Genomic DNA, 19899 nt, shown 5'->3' on the forward strand with positions numbered 1-19899 from the left:
ATTTTATTTTATTTTTTTTCAAAATTTAGCCTATTCTTCTATTATCACCAAATCACCATAAACCATTATATTCAAATTTTATCTTAGTTGGATGAGAATAATTATGCCACCAAGTTGCATTCAAATGATCAAGAAATGTCACTGAATAAAAGTATTTCACATTTACTACAAAGACACACTACTTTAAAGTACTTAATTTAGACAGGTTTTATGCATTTACAGACATAAGGAATAAAAATTATAAAGAGGTACTTTTTATTCATATTATCAAGTATATTAAGAAACAATACTTAAAACACAAAGTGCTAAATTAGCATTTTGTGTCATCAAAGGGGTTATCAGCATTAATGAATTTTAAAGGACGGCAACATGTGACACTGCTAGATATTCCAAAACTAATAAAGAGTTGTACTCGAGGTCAGCTGTATCTCTATCCGTTTTTATTCTGCTTGTGGTCTGGTAATATTTCCAGGTGTATTCAGCACTGCTATTGAATGAAATGACATTAGGATGTGCTTCAAGACCTGGAATGCAATCTGCGAGGCCTGCCTTTATTTTCTCTGGATAATCTTTAATGTTTAGAATCAGAAATGACTATTATACATATTTAACTTAATGAGAATTCATTTATGAAGTATTTATTACTTTAGCTACTGCTGTAGATGTTGATTCTAGATTAATATTTTTCCTTTCTTGATTTCCTTTTAAAAATAGCACAAGAAGGCCTGGAGAGATGGCTCAGTGGTTAAGAACACTGGTTGTTCTTGCAGAAGACTCAGGTTCGAGTTCCAGCACCCACATGGAAGTGAATAACCTCCGTGACTCAAATTACAGCGGATCCAACACCCTCTTCTGACCTCAGCAGATGCTGCACGACATCGGTGCACTTACACACATGCAGGCATAACACTCATATACATAAAATGAAAATAAATAAATTTAAAAAAATTATAAATAAAAATGCCACAAGAAAAAAAACAAGTAAATAGGCTCCTTCTATACTCTGTATGGCCATTAGCAGAGTTATTGATTCAAAAAGACATGTAAAATGACATCAAATGACTGTTATTTACATAAAGGCTCCTATCTCTCAATGCATTCCCATTTTCTTAATCTTGTTACTATATAGTAAAATTGTTTCATTTATGTAATACAAGCTTTATTACAAAAGATGACCAAGCACTTATACAGAAATTTCTAAAGTAGTTGGCTATTTGTCACTAGAAATACATACCACACAATGATTTAGTTGTGACTGTACTACTTCCTGTTCAACACTCTTTGTTTCCAGTGCAGGCAAGTGCATTTTCACTTCATCTAAAATCATTTTACTTTCCTCTAGACGCTGCTCAAAATTGGCTGGCTTCTGGAATAATCGAAATTTCAAGGAGACATCTTGCAATTTTTTCTGTAAAGACAATGTAAAGAGATACCAAATTAATTTCACCCTTCATAAAATTATCTGTAATACTTTTGTTAGTAAATTTCCTTTTCCTAATGTTTTACATGTATAAAAAATAAAACAAAATAAAGCAAAATTGACTGCAAATTTCTAACGGAAAAAAAAAACACATTTGGGAGAATTTAGTAATCTTTATTAATCGGAACTCAATAGTCATTATCCTTATTTTTTAACTGAATTTTTGTATAGTTCATACAGAACATCTCAATCAATCTTAATCATCTTTATACTCCCGTCCCCACAGGCACTTTCACATGGCGCTCCCCCGCCCAGCCACTGGAATTCATACATTTTTTCATTTGTGTTAATCCCCATTGTGTCAAGTTAGTGTCCCCAGATGTTCCTCAGTACAAATTCCTCCACTGAGGTCTAGTCAGCCTATCTAGAGTCCCTCACTTAGAAAGCTCTTCCTTATCCAGCAGTAATCAGTTGCCAATATTTCTTCAGGTTAACTTATCTTTAAAACATATACAAGTATTTTTAAAGATTTTATTGGTAGACAGAATCATTTTCAAATAATGTCATGCATTTAAATTTTATTGATAACAAGTGTCTAACACATAACTGAATTTTATTTAACATATGAATAAAAGAAATTCCCTACTTTATGCAGTAAAATATACCTGTGCAAGATCAATTTGGGATAGAACTCTTTGGGCAGCATCCTTCCCTTGATTATGTTTCTTCATTTCTTCTAAACAGATCTCATGACTTTTCAAATCCGATTGGATTTTCTGTCAGAAAGATCATTAGCTATTAAACTCTGCGTGTCATTGCAAAAGGCAATTCTCTTTCCAAGACAGAATTTAGCAATCTTCCCAAACTATTACTATCAACACAGCTTCCTTAAAAAAAATGACATGATTTTCTTTAACCTATCACAAATGAGCATGAAATAAATTTAATCTTCTTGACTACTGAGAATATTATAATAAAAATGATCAATTTGAATCAATAAACAACTTTTAGAAATCATTTTTCAATAGAGAGTTCACATCTATAATCCATATGTAGAGTTGATTATGCTTTATTTTTGAAGTTATACTCAAATCTGACTAAAGAGAAAGTGTTAAGCTTTGTCTATATTCTGACTGTGACAGAAACAAATATAATGAGAAATCAATTTAGAGCTAATATTACTTAGTAGTGATTTTTCTCACTCATTATGTGCCATATTTCAGTAACATTTCATGGAAACTATTCATATGAAAATCAACTTGTATTCATTACTGCTTTCAGTGATATGACCCAAGTGTCTGGTCAAAACGACGGAGGCAGTAGAGGTTTATTTTAATTCCCAGTTTTAGAGGGCATAGTACATGACGGCGAGGAAGTCAATGCAGTGGAGGTTACTTCATCCATACCACAGAAGCTCGAGGTGGTATTTCTCGTTCAAATGGTGCAGGCCAGGAGGCAAAAGAATTTAGACTAGAATAAGAGACTCTGAAACCTCAAGGTTGTCCCTAGTGTCCTACTTCTGCCAGTTACACAACAAATGTTTTGTGTCAACTCCCAAAAGAGTGCCACCAGCTAGATGCACAGGGTTTGAGAATATGAACATGTGGTGTATTTCTCAGCATCAAACTCTTAGAGAAGTTAAATGTCTCAAGTGGCATTACTTGAGACATGTCAGTTTCTACATCTATTGACTTTTGAATTTCAAATAAGCATACAAAGTATCTCTACTTTCTGTATTCAATATGTACTGTTATAAAATCAAATCCTATTCAATATTATGCATTTGTTTGAGTATTTCTGATACAGTTATAGGCATGTATCAAAATTTTCAACAATTAATAAGATAATAAATTGTTTTACTATTGTCAGGTAATACAAAATTGAACTACTTGGTAAGTTATTATAATTCAAATTTTTGTCATGTTATAATAAATAAGAAATGAATAAAAGTGAGCTTAGAGATCAGTGTCCTTAAAATTATTGTGCAAAATAACTGATATGGTATATATTGTCATAAACCATTTTACATTAGTTGGAGTCAGTTATAGTACAAATAATTAGAAAATAACTTCAGTTCTTCATATCAGTTACAAGAACTATAGCTATGAGGTGAGTAATAAAAATTTTCTCAGTAAAAGCAGCTAAGTGCAGGAGGATGTATGGTCATAAATTTACACATGCACATACCTTACTGTCATTCCTTAGCATACTCACACCAAATATTACAAAGGCAAAATGTAAGTATGAATTTTCTAAGTAACTGAAATTCTATCCTCAAATAAGGGCAAAAACAAACGAAATACACACTGTTTTTCTATACACTGTACCTTGTGTTCTGAATAACTTGTATGTGAGAAATACTGATATATAGGATCTTTCATGACCCATAAAATCTAGGGATTTAGGAAGGTATCTAACTACTAACATTGGTTGTTTAACAGAAAAAAAATCGTAAAAACATCTCAAAATTTAATGTCAGTATTTAGAGGGCAGTATCACATATATAAGAAAGTTAATAGGTGTTACAGAAGAGGAGACATTAAATTGTAAGAGTACAGAATTAGTAATGTATAAGTACTGCCGACTTAAATGATGCTTTGTGGAGTTAAAGTTCAGGATATTTAAGCTGGAAAATGTGCAACTCTCCAAAAATATGGACCAATATTCACCAAGTTTGTACCAAATAATACTGGTTATCTTTAGCTCATGGATAGCTAGAACACTGATAATGTATATCCCAAGACAGATACATGAATCCCCTGTCAGAAATTTAGAACTGATATGAGAATGTCTGGCCAAATTGTAAATACTTAAACCTTGCCACGTATGCTAGGAAACTATGCCTATGCCATTCCTGCTTGCAATGGTGACTTAGAAATACCAAGAATTCATCAGCAGAGCAAGAAGCAAAGAATTAAGAACAAAAAGAGAAAAAATAACAATTTTCATGACTGCAAACCATAGGTTGAAGTAGATGGCAGGCTTCAATGACAGCTGCAGCAGTAGCTACTACATAGTGCTCTAATTTTAAAAATATTCTCATCTAAATTCTGAAAGTACTAACTTTTGAGAGTTTTTACATCATTGAGTTAGGCTGTTAAATTGGTCTGTTAGCAATCAAAAGTGACTACACTACGAAGTGTGTTTTATTGTATAATGAAAACATCAGCTTACTCTGATAGACCAGTATTTAGATTTACATCTTTATTTTAATGCATTAATTTTTATGGGAATAATTTTAATTGTATATGAACAAATCTATTCAAAACAAGTTTAAGGTTTATCATCTTCAAGAAACACAGTGAAAGCATCAATTATGAAATCGTTTGATGTGCATCAAATGTAATCAGCTTAAAATGACAGCTTCCTTTGGTTTAAAAATGAACTTTGCCTTTCTATTTAGTTTTACTAAATTTATGTTACATTCTCAATGACAGTAAAATGCAATGCTTTTTTAAAAAATCAGGTCTCATATGAGCTCTAGAAAAACCAAAAAGTCCTAGCATGGAAAATGAACTGTTACAGTCATTTAGGATTTATTATCTTGGATTTTTCTCTTTTAAAAATCATGTACTTGTTTTCTAAATTAGTCTTTTTCTATTCTGCCATTTGTGCTCATAGACATACTAAGTGAGAAAGTTACAAAAGATATGGACAGATTATCTGTGGAATAAAGGAAACAGAATTGTTAGGTTATTGCAGTTATTTCTTGAAACCACCCTGCAAGTGGCAAAAATCTCAGAAACGGAGTCATGCTTCCATAATGAAATGCACATCATCAATATATTATTATGTTGGTAAGTTAACATGTGCCCCTGATATGCTGGTTATCTATTTTGGAAACTCAAAATTTAAATTATTGGGAAAAGAGGGCTTTGAAATACTTTCATAACGCAAAGCATTTTAGGTACATAAACAACTATTTAAATACTATTATCAGTGCCCTATAAAATGATTTAAAGATATTTCCAGTCAATTGGCACACTAATAATGCAGAATTATAGAAAATTGAAAATACTCAAGACAAGTTCCTTTCAAGCATACAGTTCTAAATTATGTATGCGTATTTTGACGTAGGAGTGATGTAACAATCAAAATGGGAGAAAATCCTACAATAATTGAAAAATTACTGTGACTCTTTTCAAATGAGACTTTTAGACAGCCACGAGTAGTAAACTTTATAAGGACTGATGAGAAGTGAGCTGTGGAAAAACAAAAATGACAATCCTGAAAAACCTTGGTCATTACCAGTAAAAAACTAAGTAAATGTGTATAGATATACATCATTTACATCGGAAAAACTGGAAGAGATTCTAAAATTTCTGATGACTCACTGCATCATATTCTAGTCTGATAGGTCTGGGTTTGGATTACTTTTTATTAACTGATCCTATTTGTCAATATAAAATTCTGTGATTCCATTCATTGTTGTGGAAGTGTAAAGCAAAACTTATTAAATTCATTCCCTGTGCTTTTTGCAGTAAATACAATTTGGTGATTTTAATTTTTAAAATTACTTGCAAGGGGTACTCACTGGCTTTAACATCTTGAATCATAGTATTTTAAAAATTGTTAAGTCTGGGGTTTCAATATCTAGAAGATATATTTCTATATATGTGAGGTTGTCAGCTTTTTTCATTCTATTTGGTTCAGTATTATCATCCAAACTTTATATTTTAATAAAAATATTTGGGGGGTGGAGGAGTAGAGGTACACACCTTTAATCCCAACACTTAAGAGGCAGAGACAGGCAACTCTCTATGAGATCAAGGCCGGCCTGTTCAATAGTGGGATGGTATCAGGCAGTTGATGTTACAAATCAAATTATTTCAAATGGTAATTAGGTTGACTGTTACTATTTATAACAGAACTTTAAAAGGCAAGCTCTACTTTTTCCGCTATGTAGTTTTCTCATGTAAATATGTAAGTTTTGTTTTTGTAAGCTTATATAATTAAATGCTAGGTAATTTTTAAAATCTGTCTACTGTATACTCAGAAGGCACTGTTCTCTGATCATGATAGAGAACTGATAAATTGATATCCTGAGTAAGTGGGAGCTCTTTTGTACCTTAGAGTTATGACTGTAAATGTGGATAAATTTTCAACTGTATACACTTTTATATATAATAACAGTATGCCAAATAATCAGTAATTCTATACATGACATACATTGCCATTCTGCTAGGATAATTTTAGAATCAAGGATCTAAATTTCCAAATGGAGAAAAGAGAGATTGCGTTAGCAAACCAGATTTAGTAGCAAAACTAACAGTGCACCACATGGTGGAGGCAGACACTCATGAATCTCCAGGATCAGCATCTCAAAGAAAAATAAACCCATATTTAAAAGAATACTAACCATGGCAATGACATGCATTTTTTTCTTCCTGTGTCTTGGTGAGAAGTTAAAATAATACAGTTTCTTACAGAGAAAAGCAAAGACTACTAATCTTTCATTCATAATAAACTATTACCTACATTTAAAGAAGCATACTTAAGGGGTTTTTGGGTAATATAAGGCATTAACATTCACTTCCATTACACACCAAACTTCAGAAAATGTGATTTTTTTTCTGACATTCTAAGTGGATCTGACACACGGTGCTTACATTCTTATTTCATAGATGCCTGTGCTCTTTAATTCTGTCTTCCACAAGAGCTTCAAATAGTCACTTGGGAAATGCAATCCTTTAACTAAATCTAGTCCTTGGTAACTCTGCTCCAGAAAACAATTCATTTACTATCATCTGAATTAACCTATTGGAACAAAGGAATGTTCTATAGTTTTCAGGTGACTTGAAATTGCCAATGTTATATATTACCATTCATTGCAACGAAATATCTTCAAAACTTAAGTGCACCCAAAGATGCACAAAAATGAACAGTTTGTTTGTATTCTAACATCTTTAAAGTTAATTTGGAGTGTATTAATTTAACCATGATGTTATTTCAAAGTAGTATTCAACTACTATAATTAACAGAAATTTTAGTATAGATTTTCAACCCAAGAGTACAAGACATAACTATTGTATGATATACGTGTTGATAAAATACTTACTGCATTTGTATCTAAATAAAGGAACATACCCAGGATCCCATACAACATTCTTTTTTTTAAGCAAGCAAGATTTTTTTCCCTAAAAGCCTGCGTTTTTCTCCTAAAGCAATAGTACATTTAGTCTGTCTCGAATATGCTATTTATGCTTTCATCTTATAAATTTCAAAACTCCGTTATATATTTTAAAGTAAAATTTGTCTCTAATTTTTATGTTTAGTAATTATACCATTAAAATTATTTCCTTACTTCTATTCAAGACTTTTGAGCATCCTTTAATCAAACATACCTCCAAGGACATGTCACTAATTTTTTTTTAAAAAAGAGAGAACTACTACTTTGCATTTAATTTATAATCATGTATTTCTCAGTTCACTATCAATTTCACATCATCATCAAGCAGACGATAAATAATGCCTGATTATTAAAAATTTCATGTGAGTCAAATCTGGATAGTTGTAGGAATGTTTAATTTTTGGTTAGATTTGCATAAGTTTTAAAAATATATTAAGGAGTGATTAAATATTCAAATATGTTTGCTACTATATCCCATTTCCACTCCAGTATTTATTCTTGCTGCCCAATCCTGACATTATCGCCATAATTCTTGTCCAGATTAACTTGATTGTTCATTTAACACAATGGTATACATTCCATTTGGATTCTGTTCCTCTGGACTAGTTAAGCCTATGGAAAATATCTATCCTATGCCTCCAATTCTCAGGGACTTTATTTGTTAAACATAGATAATTATAATATGCTAAGATAGAGGATAGATAGATAGATATAGATAGATAGATAGATAGATAGATAGATAGATAGATAGATAGATAGATAGATGATAGATCGATCGATCTAAGCAAAATCTCAAGTATGATTCAATGCATTGCAATTGCATTTGTAGAAGTGATATACAAATCCAGTATCTTACACCCCTAACTTCCTTTTAAATTGAAAGTCTTCCAGAATCTCCAGCACCAATCAGCTGAAAGAAGACTTAGGGAATTACCGATTACTTTCTAATGCCCCTTACATCATTTCATGGATATCTAAGTTCTACTTGGTTATTAGGTGTATAGTATGCACATACAATTTGAAAAACAGTAATGACACCTTCCTATCATACAGTTTATATTTAACATTTAAATAAGGAATACGCATGTGACCTTTATGCACATTTACATGTTACTCAAAAACAGAAACTGGTATTAAAACTTCTTTCCAAGGTGAAAATATATTGGAATGTTGAATAGATTACTTAAAGTCAATTTACATTTGATTTCATTTCTATTTTAAACCTCATTCTAGAATATATAATTAGAAACATTTCATAATTTGGATTGAAATCATGGAGATATGTGACTCTGTGTATGTGAATGTATATAGAATGATCAGTAGAAATAAGATGAGAATTTCTGACTGTATTATTAACTACCTGCAGCACATTAATATAAAATCAGAAACAGATTACAGACTTCTAATTCCGTTATAACAAATAAAATTGGTTACCATTTAGATTGCTGTTTTCCCTCAAGCATGAGTATATTTAGAAAACCTTCCTGAACACCAGATCTCATTGGTCCTGATTTTCAAGGTCTGTGTTTCAATGTGTTACATTATATACTGTGGAACATACATCTTAGCAATCTAATATAGACTTCTTTGATCTCTTCCAAATAGTCAAATGGGTTAATGAAAATAACCCTTGATGCAATTTATTTAAAATGCTTTAAGGAAGAAAATCAACAGCATTCTGTTGGGTAAAAATAAATTACAAATAAAAATAAAAGCTCATTCCCGGGCACTTATACTTGCCTGGGCTTCCTGAGGCATTTGAGCTGCATCCACCTTGTCTGCAATATAAGCTGTCAACTGCTTGTCAATGAATTCAAGGGACTCTTGAATTAAATGTAAGGATTTTTCAATCTCCTGGGCAGACTGGATACTCTGTTCAAGCAACTTTTGCTTCCTCACAGCCTGAAAACAAAAAGAAATAAAAGTGAATTATTTAACTGTTTATTCTTAGCAGATTTTCTGTAATTCCTGATGCATAGTGAGTGAAGATTCTAGATTCGTCCACAATCACCTTTTTGTAAGACAGATTGCGTAGCTTTTGGCCACTCATTCAGCTCTGCTTATAAAAATAAAAATTAAAAAAGAAAACGAATTAGCACACAGAACTGCAGGGTCAGGAGTGTCTGCAGAAAAAAAGCCATGGTATCATGGCATCAAAGGAAGAGGCTGGAAAAAACAGTAGCAAACTCATCTGAGTTGTTGCAATGTGTCATTCTCGGGCTGAATGTTCCTCCTGATCTCATTATATAGTTCAAGAGATTTGGTTTACTTAGAATAGGGTCGTCGTCATCACAATCCAATTCAGGACAGATAATCCACTTCCACCAGTGAGACACATATACAAGCTGTTCAGAACCGGCTCCTTTCTAAAGGAGAATTTTAGATAACCATCTGGTTAAGGATTTATTTTGAATACAATTTTACCCAGCTTTTTTATGGTTATTTCCCCTTCCTACTTTCGTTTACAGTTTGGATTATGGAAATTGTAAAATTAGATTTGTGGTATTGCTGAAGTAGAACAAATAATAAGTAACCCTAATACAGTAGTAATTAATCTTTATTGTTAGTGTAAGTACGATTAGGATAATGTAACACTTTTCAAGCATAAATAGTGTGCTGAAGAGATTGCAAGTTCTAACTTTATGGATCTGTTCACCTTGAAAAGAACATTTGCAAAGGCAATGAATGGGGCACAAAACTTATTGAGAATTCCTTAAATCCTCCATCTCATAAGGGCATAGGCCTGATCATATCATACTTTATAACTCTCCTCCAAAATCAGATTTGGATTTCAAAATGACCTTGGATTTGATATTACACTTAGAATATAAGATAAATGAACAATATACATATATTAATAAACAAGCATAAATAGATATAAATGAAAGTTTTAGATATTTCATTATACTTCACCAAATTCAACCTAGAATATACTATAGCTCAAGTAAAAATGAATTTACAGACATCTGAAAAAAGGGAAATGTAATATATGAGCATCTTTTTCCACTTTTGGTACTCTTTAGGGTCTGAAGTATATCACAGCAATAATCTATTTGAAATATTTGTAGGCATTGTTATTGTTATTGCTTTGATATTATTTGTAATTCATTACAGAAACTTAGAGGCTTCATAACTACACTTTTATTCAAGTGTATTATGTCCTAAAACCAATTTTTAACCCCTATTACACTCTCTGACCTTACCACTCCTTTCTGATAAAATTTCAACTGGGGTAAAAAATTTAAATGAATTTATTTATCATGTTAATTACCTCATTTCCTTATCGTTTATATGTAGTATCTTGTACTTACATTTGTTTTAGCAAATTATGTTGCAATTTTCCATTAATTATGTGTGCATTTACTTTGTATTCGTAGGTCTAATGAGGTCAGGGATTCTCTCTACTGTATTTGGTGGTGAATATCAATTCCCAGTATAAAACTCCAAACCTTGGTTGATGATGTGATAAATGGTATATAAAGTGGTTTTTATTCAATGAAAACAAATGTTCAAGCAGTTAAAGAAAAAAAATGAAATTTACAATAGAAATTGAAAATAAAGTGCAAGCACTAGAGAAACAGCTTTTGAAGAACAACTATTCCTAAATCTTTTGTATTAAAAATATAAGAATAGGGGTTGGAAAGATGGCTCAGTGGTCCTCTTGCAGAGAACCCGGGTTTGAATGCCAGCAACCACATGGCAGCTAACAACTGTCTGTAACTCTAGTTCCAGGGGATCCGACCACATCTTCTGTCTTCCGCAGGCATTGCACAACACATTTGCACTTACCTACATGCAGGCAATACACGCATACACATAAAATAAAAATAAATAAACATAAAAAAATTAAGAATAATTTGGAACACTATTTGAAGCAGCGTTTAATGTATTTCTACTCAAATATTCTATCTAGAATAGATTACTAAGAATTTTCCCTGTATTCTAACTCAGACATAGTTTCCCTTATTATAGTTGAAAAGTGCACCAGAATTTATGTCATCTAATCATTCAGATAAGAGTGTTCACGGTTTTAATCTGAGTCTTCCATACTTTAGGAGAGACTCTAGCCCATACAGAACTCCTCCAGAGAAATGGATCTCTAATGAGAAAACGTCAGCATTGTGACATGTGGATGAGGAAGCCTTCCAATCACAGTACACAGTAACTGCCTGCTCTGACATTGTTTAAATGTGGTTCTTTCTGTGACTGAAGCCAAAAATAACATACACTTCAGGATGCATCTTTAGAAATTTAATAGAGTTGAAAAGAATATAACATAGTATATGTTAAAACACATTTCTGGTTTCAAATTTATGCTTATAAATCTAACTTTTTTCCATTCATGAGATTAAATAAATGGCAGGAAACAATATGGCCTAGCAGATGATGACAAAGTTGATCTTAGCCTGGGTTTATTCTTAGCCTGACCTAGCAATCAATAAAAGAATGATTTGCATGGATCGTTTGATTATTATCAGGCAGTGAAAGACTTGATGTCAACTCAAGCTTGCAGAATTATTTGAAGTAGTCAAGGCATAAGCTGCTTTGTGTCTCCAAACAACCTTAGCCAGAAACCAATGGAATGCAAAACCTGTGGATTTTGTTGGACTCTTTGCAACACTCAAACTGCTAGCATACTGAATGGAATTAGAAAGGATTCCTGAGCCATAATCTGGTATTTGGCGTGATTTGAAAACACTGCTCGATTGCTGTTTTAAAATGCTGTTCCATGTCTTCAGCTAATTCACTAAGAAATAACCAGAATAATACAGCTAGAGATAAATAGCAAATATGAGACAAGTTAGAAAGATGCTCAGACTAGCAAGCCTGAAAATTTGAGAGTGAAAAGGAAATCTTAGCAACGGTTACCAAGAAAAGACATAATTAAGATAGTTTACTCTGCTTTTTGTAAATGAAAGAACCTGGAAAATAAGACAAATTTTATGAAGTTATTTTCAATGTGCTTCCCAATATATTTTTTTTCAGATAAAAAACATAATGATTTTTATTCTGGAAAGGGAAGTCATCTCCATAATGAATTGATTATTGCTCATATAATCAAGTTGATTATATGGAGTAGATGAGCAATTTACCCTTTTGTGCGATAATATTAAAAACACTTAGTAGTGAAGCGAGCTCAAGAAACTCTGGAAGAATATTATTCATTCTGTAAAATCAAAAGCTGAGAATTGGTATGAAAATATACCTGAAATGTGGATTTAAATTTAAAAGTAGAGAAAATTAGGAAAATACGTTAATCTTTAACAAAAATTACTTTCTTAAGAAACTGAATATCCTATATAGTATTTAATAAAATCAATATAAAAAATACAATATTTACTTCATTTAGGAGGGGATGGGTAAGCTCATGATTGAAAATGAAATAGTAATGTGAACATTGCATAACAAGAATATTATATCCTGAGAAAATTATTAATCACCCTTTCTTAAATAGTAAAGATTTCTAGAAAAGAGCAAATACTTATTAGGTGTATCATAATCTTAAATATTAACTAATATGGAGTCTCATTATATCTATATCTATTTCTCTATCTCTTTATTTCTATATCTCTGTCTATCTATCTATCTATCTATTTATCTATCTATCTATCTATCTATCTATCTATCATCTATCTATCTATTCACACAAACCAAAACAAGCAAAAGTCAAGTTTACACTGCATAAGCTAATTTTAAAAACTCTTATATTATCTATTCAACACTGACTGAAACTCTTGCTGCACTATACTCGTTATATTCATCTTGAACACACACATAGATACACATGTACGTATACACACACACACGCACACGCACATGCACTTGTAGCTAAATGGTATTGTAATTGTTTAGCATGTGTGAGGCCCTGGGTTCCATCCCCAGCACAGCAATACAAAGAATTAGAGCAAGAGAGAGCGAGCAAGCAAGAGAGAGAGCGACCTTATAAAGTTCACATTTATAGCTCAGTGAAAGCTAAGCGTTATGTCTCTATACAAAAGATACATACAGGACATAAAGGTGTCAAGTGGAAAAATTTATCCATTTTATTTCATGGCTTCTTCTTAGAATAATGAAGAGTGATGTGACATTACTCAGAGCGGTAAGTAAGGAAAAGCAGTATAGAGAAGCTGGCTGGAAGTTGAACGGTGTTCTTTTTCAGGAATGCTCACAATGGCCATATTTAAAATTGAGCTTAAAAGAAAAAGTGTAATCGCTAAATAGAATATGATATTAGAATTTTAATCTGAACAAGACAGGAATTTCCTTTTTTACCACTTAGGCCAGAAAGCAATAGAGTGGTACTGATTCAGGATGCCAGTGGAAAAGATTAAGTAACAAAAATAGATCACGGTAATATCTTTTCATGTTTGTGCCCAAATTTGGCAGCCAGGTACTGACAATCCATGAATTTAAGACCTGTTAGAAACAGAGTCAAGGAAATGAGAGATATGAGTAGCATATAGAATGTGGTCTGGAAAGTTACTCATAGAAAATAGTTTATGGGAAACATGAAGAAATAAATGAAGACCTATGGGACAATTGATGGGTTGAGTTTAAGGACCACACTGAGGGACATTTGGGGACACCAATAGAACTCTATGGGTCACATACACACACACACACACACACACACACACACACACACGACAGTACATTAAATTTGGTGGGGGTGGGGGATGTGCAGAGAGGGGAAGGGACCATCAAAGACTACTGCAGGAAAATCACAAAAATTCAACAGTAAAAAGAAGATACTGAAGAAGAAGAAAAAAAGAAATGCTGAGAATTTTATCGTCATCATTATTTAAAAGACTAAAGAAGATAAATTGGTACTTTGATATTTGGTCTATACGATACGCATCAAATTCCATACAGATGGAAACAATATATACTTACTATTGCTTATATAATATAGAATATTTTATCTAGCATTTGATAACTACAATGAGCAACAAAGTTAAATTTTTTCAGAATAATTTTAAGTTCTTTCAAGTGATGAATGATGAAAACTTCAGGAATTATTCAAGGGTTCCTTGGAGTACTGTCTCAAAAATAAAAGCACTTCTTGATATTTTTAGTTGTTTATAACTCCTAGAAGGAAATCTTCAGATAAGATGAAGAGAAATTTCTGATCCACCATGGACCTTAGAGCATATTTTACCCTTTTTAGGGTTGATTAGAGAAGAACATGTCATTTTGCACCACTAAAATATGTGCACAGAGTAATAGAACTCTAAAGTTAGAAAGAGAAGTTCTGAATGTGTAGACCTCTTTAAAAGGGTTTAAGAAAATATTTTTCAAGAAGAATCAAGTCTGAATTTCTCAGTGTGAACTAAATGATAACTAAGGGAAAATTATAAGATGATTTACAACAGGAATAACACCCTACCAATGTTCACAGCATTAACGATCATAAAACAATTCACTTGATTTTCTCTACTTGTTTTTGTACTTGAATCAGTATGTCTTGTTCCTTTGTGAAAAAAGGAAAACCTGTACCATCTTACTTAGACAGGAAAGACTAAATAAAAACTGCTACATTGATCTACTTTAAACACATTGATTGCAGAAATTTAATCATACAATGGGTTTGCATTATATTTGTTAATATTATGTTTGAGATATGGACTATAATAGTCAGAGCTATAAACACCTGGATTCTTATAGTTTTCAAATATCACAATGAGGTTTATTCAAAAGGACTTTACATATTTTTTTTCTTAACATCATGGGGTTACAATTTGCTGCAGGGAAATCTAGAAAGCATGTGTGTGTGTGTGTGTGTGTGTGTGTGTGTGTGTGTGTGTGTGTGTTGTGTGTGTGTGTGTGTGTGTAACTTACTGTAGTGTCGTCTATAGGAAAGCAATGGAAGTGCTAAAGCCATTGGCGTCATGGATAGCTACAGCTTTCCCTGTTTCAGGTCTGAGCAGGTCGCTGAAGTTGTTTTGTGACCTCTGAGGAAAGCATACTTGAAAGCAATGCTTAGGAATCACTTTATCAGCAAAGTTTGACATTAGATCGCCATCATTCTTAAATAAAGCATTGATAGAATGGTCAATGAGCTGTATAGTAATATATCTAAGCCATGTCTGGGTTTTTTTGTTGCATCCATTCATCTCTCTGGGCAGAAAGATGAAATTAGTCTTCTGCCTTGACAGGAGTAAACCTATGTCTTATTTCTGTTTCAGTAAACAGAAAGTGTTGGAATCATAATTCAGTAAACTCTAAGGAGTTCATCTTATCTAAGGCTTCTCAAAGTAACTCCAGAAGCTCCTTCAATCAGTTCAGTTACTCTGGCTCTATGGGAAGGTACTTTCTGACTTCACATGAAGTTTTAATATAAAAGTCTAAAGTAGGAAAATTGTAATGAGTTGATATTTCACATAATTAAAATATCGTAGAACCAATTTCCTCATACAACATAGTAAGACAAAATCAGTTGAGGGATGATTTGAGTAAGGATCATGACCACATGTGCAGGTAATATATTGAGTCTACATATAAGCAACAAATATAATCTGGGGATAATATAAAGTTACTGCAAACAGTAATAAGTGGATTTCAGAAAAAAATCTAAGAATGTATCCACTGATAAACTTAGATGATTATTTTGGCAACTGCTTTGTTTTAATTCCAGGAAGTCACAAATGCATTGACCTTTTTATGATGTATATATAGGTAGAGGGAGGTATGGAGTTACAATTCAGGGAAAAATGAAAACAGAGCTGGTGACTATAAGCTGAGGTAGGTAAGTAATTACTCAAATGAGAGAAAGCCTACCAAGATCTATTACAGAAACTTTGCTGGTTGTGAGTCACACAGTTATTGTTAGATATATAAACTTTCCTACTTGATAGTCCCTATGTGCAAGGTCAGTCATATACAGTAAGCACAGAATGTGACTAACATGTCACCTTGGAAGTTCTGTTAGGAACCAGTTATTCCCTCCATTGAGGAACCAGAGTCTCCGGATCATACTCAACCTAGGGTTTCTAGCCTCCTGGCCTATTCGTAACATATTTAAACATATTTCTCATTTTATAAAGTATTTTTATAAAGTAGTATTTTTTACAGTGACTACAAGCATTGGCCACTAGTGCAATATTTCTCAGACAGTTTCAAATTAAGCCCTGAGGACAAGATAGCATGGTTTTGTAATACTCGTGGAAGGTTCTGCTGGACTTATTTAATGTGATGTGGGCCCATGATATATTGAGGTTACTCTTCAATTTGTCTTGAAATACTGTCAGCCAGTATTAAGACTGGATTTTTCCTCAACTTGTATATGAATAGCTGAAGAAATTTCTCTAATGACTGAGCCCTTTTTTAAATTCCTAAATATATGAATTATAATTTTTTCATCAAAAGTATTCCAATAATTTCTATAGTTCTGTAGAAATTAAAGGTAAGATGAAATGTAGATACTATTTCATGATGTACTACCTATCCATATCACACTGAAGAAGTTCTTAAGTCTAGATCAATAAATATTTACACTGTTTTGTATTATGGTTATTGCATAACTTTCAAATATTTTGCTCACCAAGTGTGTGAGATACTGAATTCTACTACTTTATAGAAAATAACTCTTGCCAGGGTCTTTGGCGCTGATATATTTCATTTGAATGGGATATGTACCTTGAACATTAGGAGCACGATGTAAGAAACAGCTTTTTTTCCTTCTGTTTTTCAAATATCCTATATAGTGCTTGAATAATAGGTTGAAATTACAAAACGAAGATGCATGTGTGCTGTTATGACTATGGGAATCCTGACAAATGCTGTCAAAGTGATGCATTATATTCAGTTCCTAGTTAGAGACCATACCCATCATTACAGAATATACATGTTTAAAGTGGTTGAAACAGACATAAGCTGGATCCAAATCTTATCCTTCCTCATTCTCTTACACTTTGCATTTTCTTAGTATGGATGAAGCTCACGATGCCAAAATTGTTCTGTATAGGAATGGAGTAAAAAGGTTTTATGTTTGTTGCAAGCCCTTGGTTATAGGATTCATACACTTTAAGTCAGTATAGCTAAAAGTTAGGTTGTGAAAGAACGTCTATAGCCATGTTTAACTGCTCATTGTTTTCCCAGAACAGAATGTCGTGCCTAGATCATGTTTTGTAAGGGCATTGAGAGCACAGGGAAGGCCATTATGATATCCTTTCAGTCCCATAAACTGTTTGCTGTAGTTTTCTAGTCAGTATTGCCTTTTGTGCCAGTAGGCTGTGAAGGATAATCACTTTTTCCCATTCATGATTCTGAAATGTAAAATGGCCATATCTGTACAAATTAGAGATCATCAAGCTGCGATAAGCTGGGCATAAAAACATTAATTTCCAAAGTGGAAATGAATCTGAGCCAATGGACATATTTGTAAAATAGACTGCCTTAAACTCCCGAAAGTGAAGGTGTCAACCAGTGGTGAAAGAAAACTGAATAATCATCAAAATCCATGAGAACTTTTCCAAATATATGTGCTAGGTGAAACACAAATTTCCTAAGCTACAAAATGAAATTATTGAAAGGGAATGCTTATTTACTCTTCCATCCATGTAAATTGGATGATTATCTTGAACTGAGTCTTGCAAGCAATGAAATTTCCAAAGAAAAAATGTGTTACTAAGGAACATATACTAGGTTGGGAAGATGGTTCCCTGATGAAACAGATTGCAGTACAAGCCTAAAGACCTAAATTGGGATCCCCAATAGTGTAATCCCAGTGCACCCCTAATGGAAGATGGGAGACAAGCGCAGAATTGTCGTCTAAGTTTTTGTGCCTGTAGCCTGACTTGCACCGCAGTGAACAAGAAAAGACCCAACCTCAAAGAATGTGCAAAACTGATCTCTGAAATACACATGTGAATTGTGGAAGATGCATTCCCACACTCATACCCATTAGAGACTTAATTCTCATACACACATGTCAAAAAAGAAATATGGATGCATAAGAAAATGAAATTAATTGGCCTTACAACAAAAATAACGTCGTGTACATTGCTATTAATTTGATAGTTCTCAGTACAAATGAAAAATAATATGAAACTTAGAAAAAAGAAGTGAAGCAGTTCCCTGAAATGTTTGATATTTTAATGGGAATATGCTAATGTGTATATATACTTTATGACTTAGAAACAGCTTGTTGAACTTGAAAAAAATATTTTTAGTGCTCATTCCGTATGTGCATTTCTCTGAAACAGCAGAAAATATTCTAAAAGTGTTACTCCATATTTTGTCACCCATTTTACTCTTTAAGAAATAGTGCTCAGGCCTAAATGAAATACCTATATATCATATTTCTTTCCACATGGCTCAAGAAACTGTAGAATAGTGTGAAAAGATTGTAAGAGCCAGAAGTTAAGGAGGACCGCTGCAAAATAATGTCTTTCAACAGAGCCATTGCTCTCCTGAATTCACTGATGTCATGACTGTCTGTACTAGACCTATACAAGATCAACCCAGGAAAAAAATCCAGCATAGACAGGCTAGGGACTCATGAAGCTCCACTCCTAGCTGAGGGGATCTGGCAGTTGAAGGCTCCTGGGGTATATAGAATTAGTTTTCTTCAGCAAAGCAGCCTCTGTTACGTTGTGTATGTTCTATGTCCCTACACCCATGGCACATAAAGACATCACTAACTGGACTCAGTGAGCTCTGTAAACCAGACATGAATTTGACAGTGGAATGAAATGGCAGATGTGTCTGAAGAAGTTGGAGGGGTGTTGGGGAATTAATACGACCAAAATGCAAAGTAAATATGTATGGAATTCTCAAGGAATGAATGGCCAAAAAATTATATTTGTGTATTTTCCCTTAGTTTTAAGTAACATATTTTATCCTTCCACTTGAAAAACCTACAAAATAGTTGGAAGAGAGAATGGTTTTAAAAAGCCATGGCTTTTTGAGTTCAACGCCAGAAGGCGTGTTTCCTCCAGCAAGGCCACACTTTCTAAGACATCCCAAAACAGCACCACCAAGTGGGGACAGAATGTTTAAATACTTGGAGCCTAAGGAGGACATTCTCATTCAAATCATCACAGGCTCCATTTAATCAGCTATGGCAATGTCATCAACCATATTGAATGAAGACTTTGCAGTGTGGCAAACTGGGGTAGGTTGCCATTTCCTATAGGCAAACCCATATTCATGCTCTGTAATTAAGCCCAATAAACTCATGATACCCAGGTTAAAGAAAAAAAAAAGCCATGGCTTCTTAAGGTGTATGAAACAGGGATATTTAACATGAACATTGTTTTATATTCCATGAATTAAAGATTAGTTCTAAATTTGATAGTCATGAATAAAATTCATAGGCTATTTTAATATCAATAAAGTTAAACACTCT

At 32.9% G+C, this 19899-nt stretch overlaps 1 protein-coding gene across 1 annotated transcript in view; it reads right to left on the minus strand.

The window, feature by feature from the left end:
• Dmd (dystrophin) overlaps positions 1-19899 on the minus strand; it is a 2373110-nt gene that overhangs the window by 1356019 nt on the left and 997192 nt on the right. The window contains exons 30-32 of the mRNA XM_017795501.2: positions 9291-9452; positions 2086-2196; positions 1235-1408 (exon numbers count right to left, since the gene is read on the minus strand). Of these exons, the coding sequence (XP_017650990.1) occupies positions 1235-1408; positions 2086-2196; positions 9291-9452 (447 nt within the window). The remainder of the gene's footprint in view (positions 1-1234; positions 1409-2085; positions 2197-9290; positions 9453-19899) is intronic.

Source organism: Nannospalax galili, unplaced genomic scaffold, assembly GCF_000622305.1.
Source record: "Nannospalax galili isolate Female #2095 unplaced genomic scaffold, S.galili_v1.0 scaffold7, whole genome shotgun sequence".
Classification (NCBI taxonomy): Eukaryota; Metazoa; Chordata; class Mammalia; order Rodentia; family Spalacidae; genus Nannospalax; species Nannospalax galili.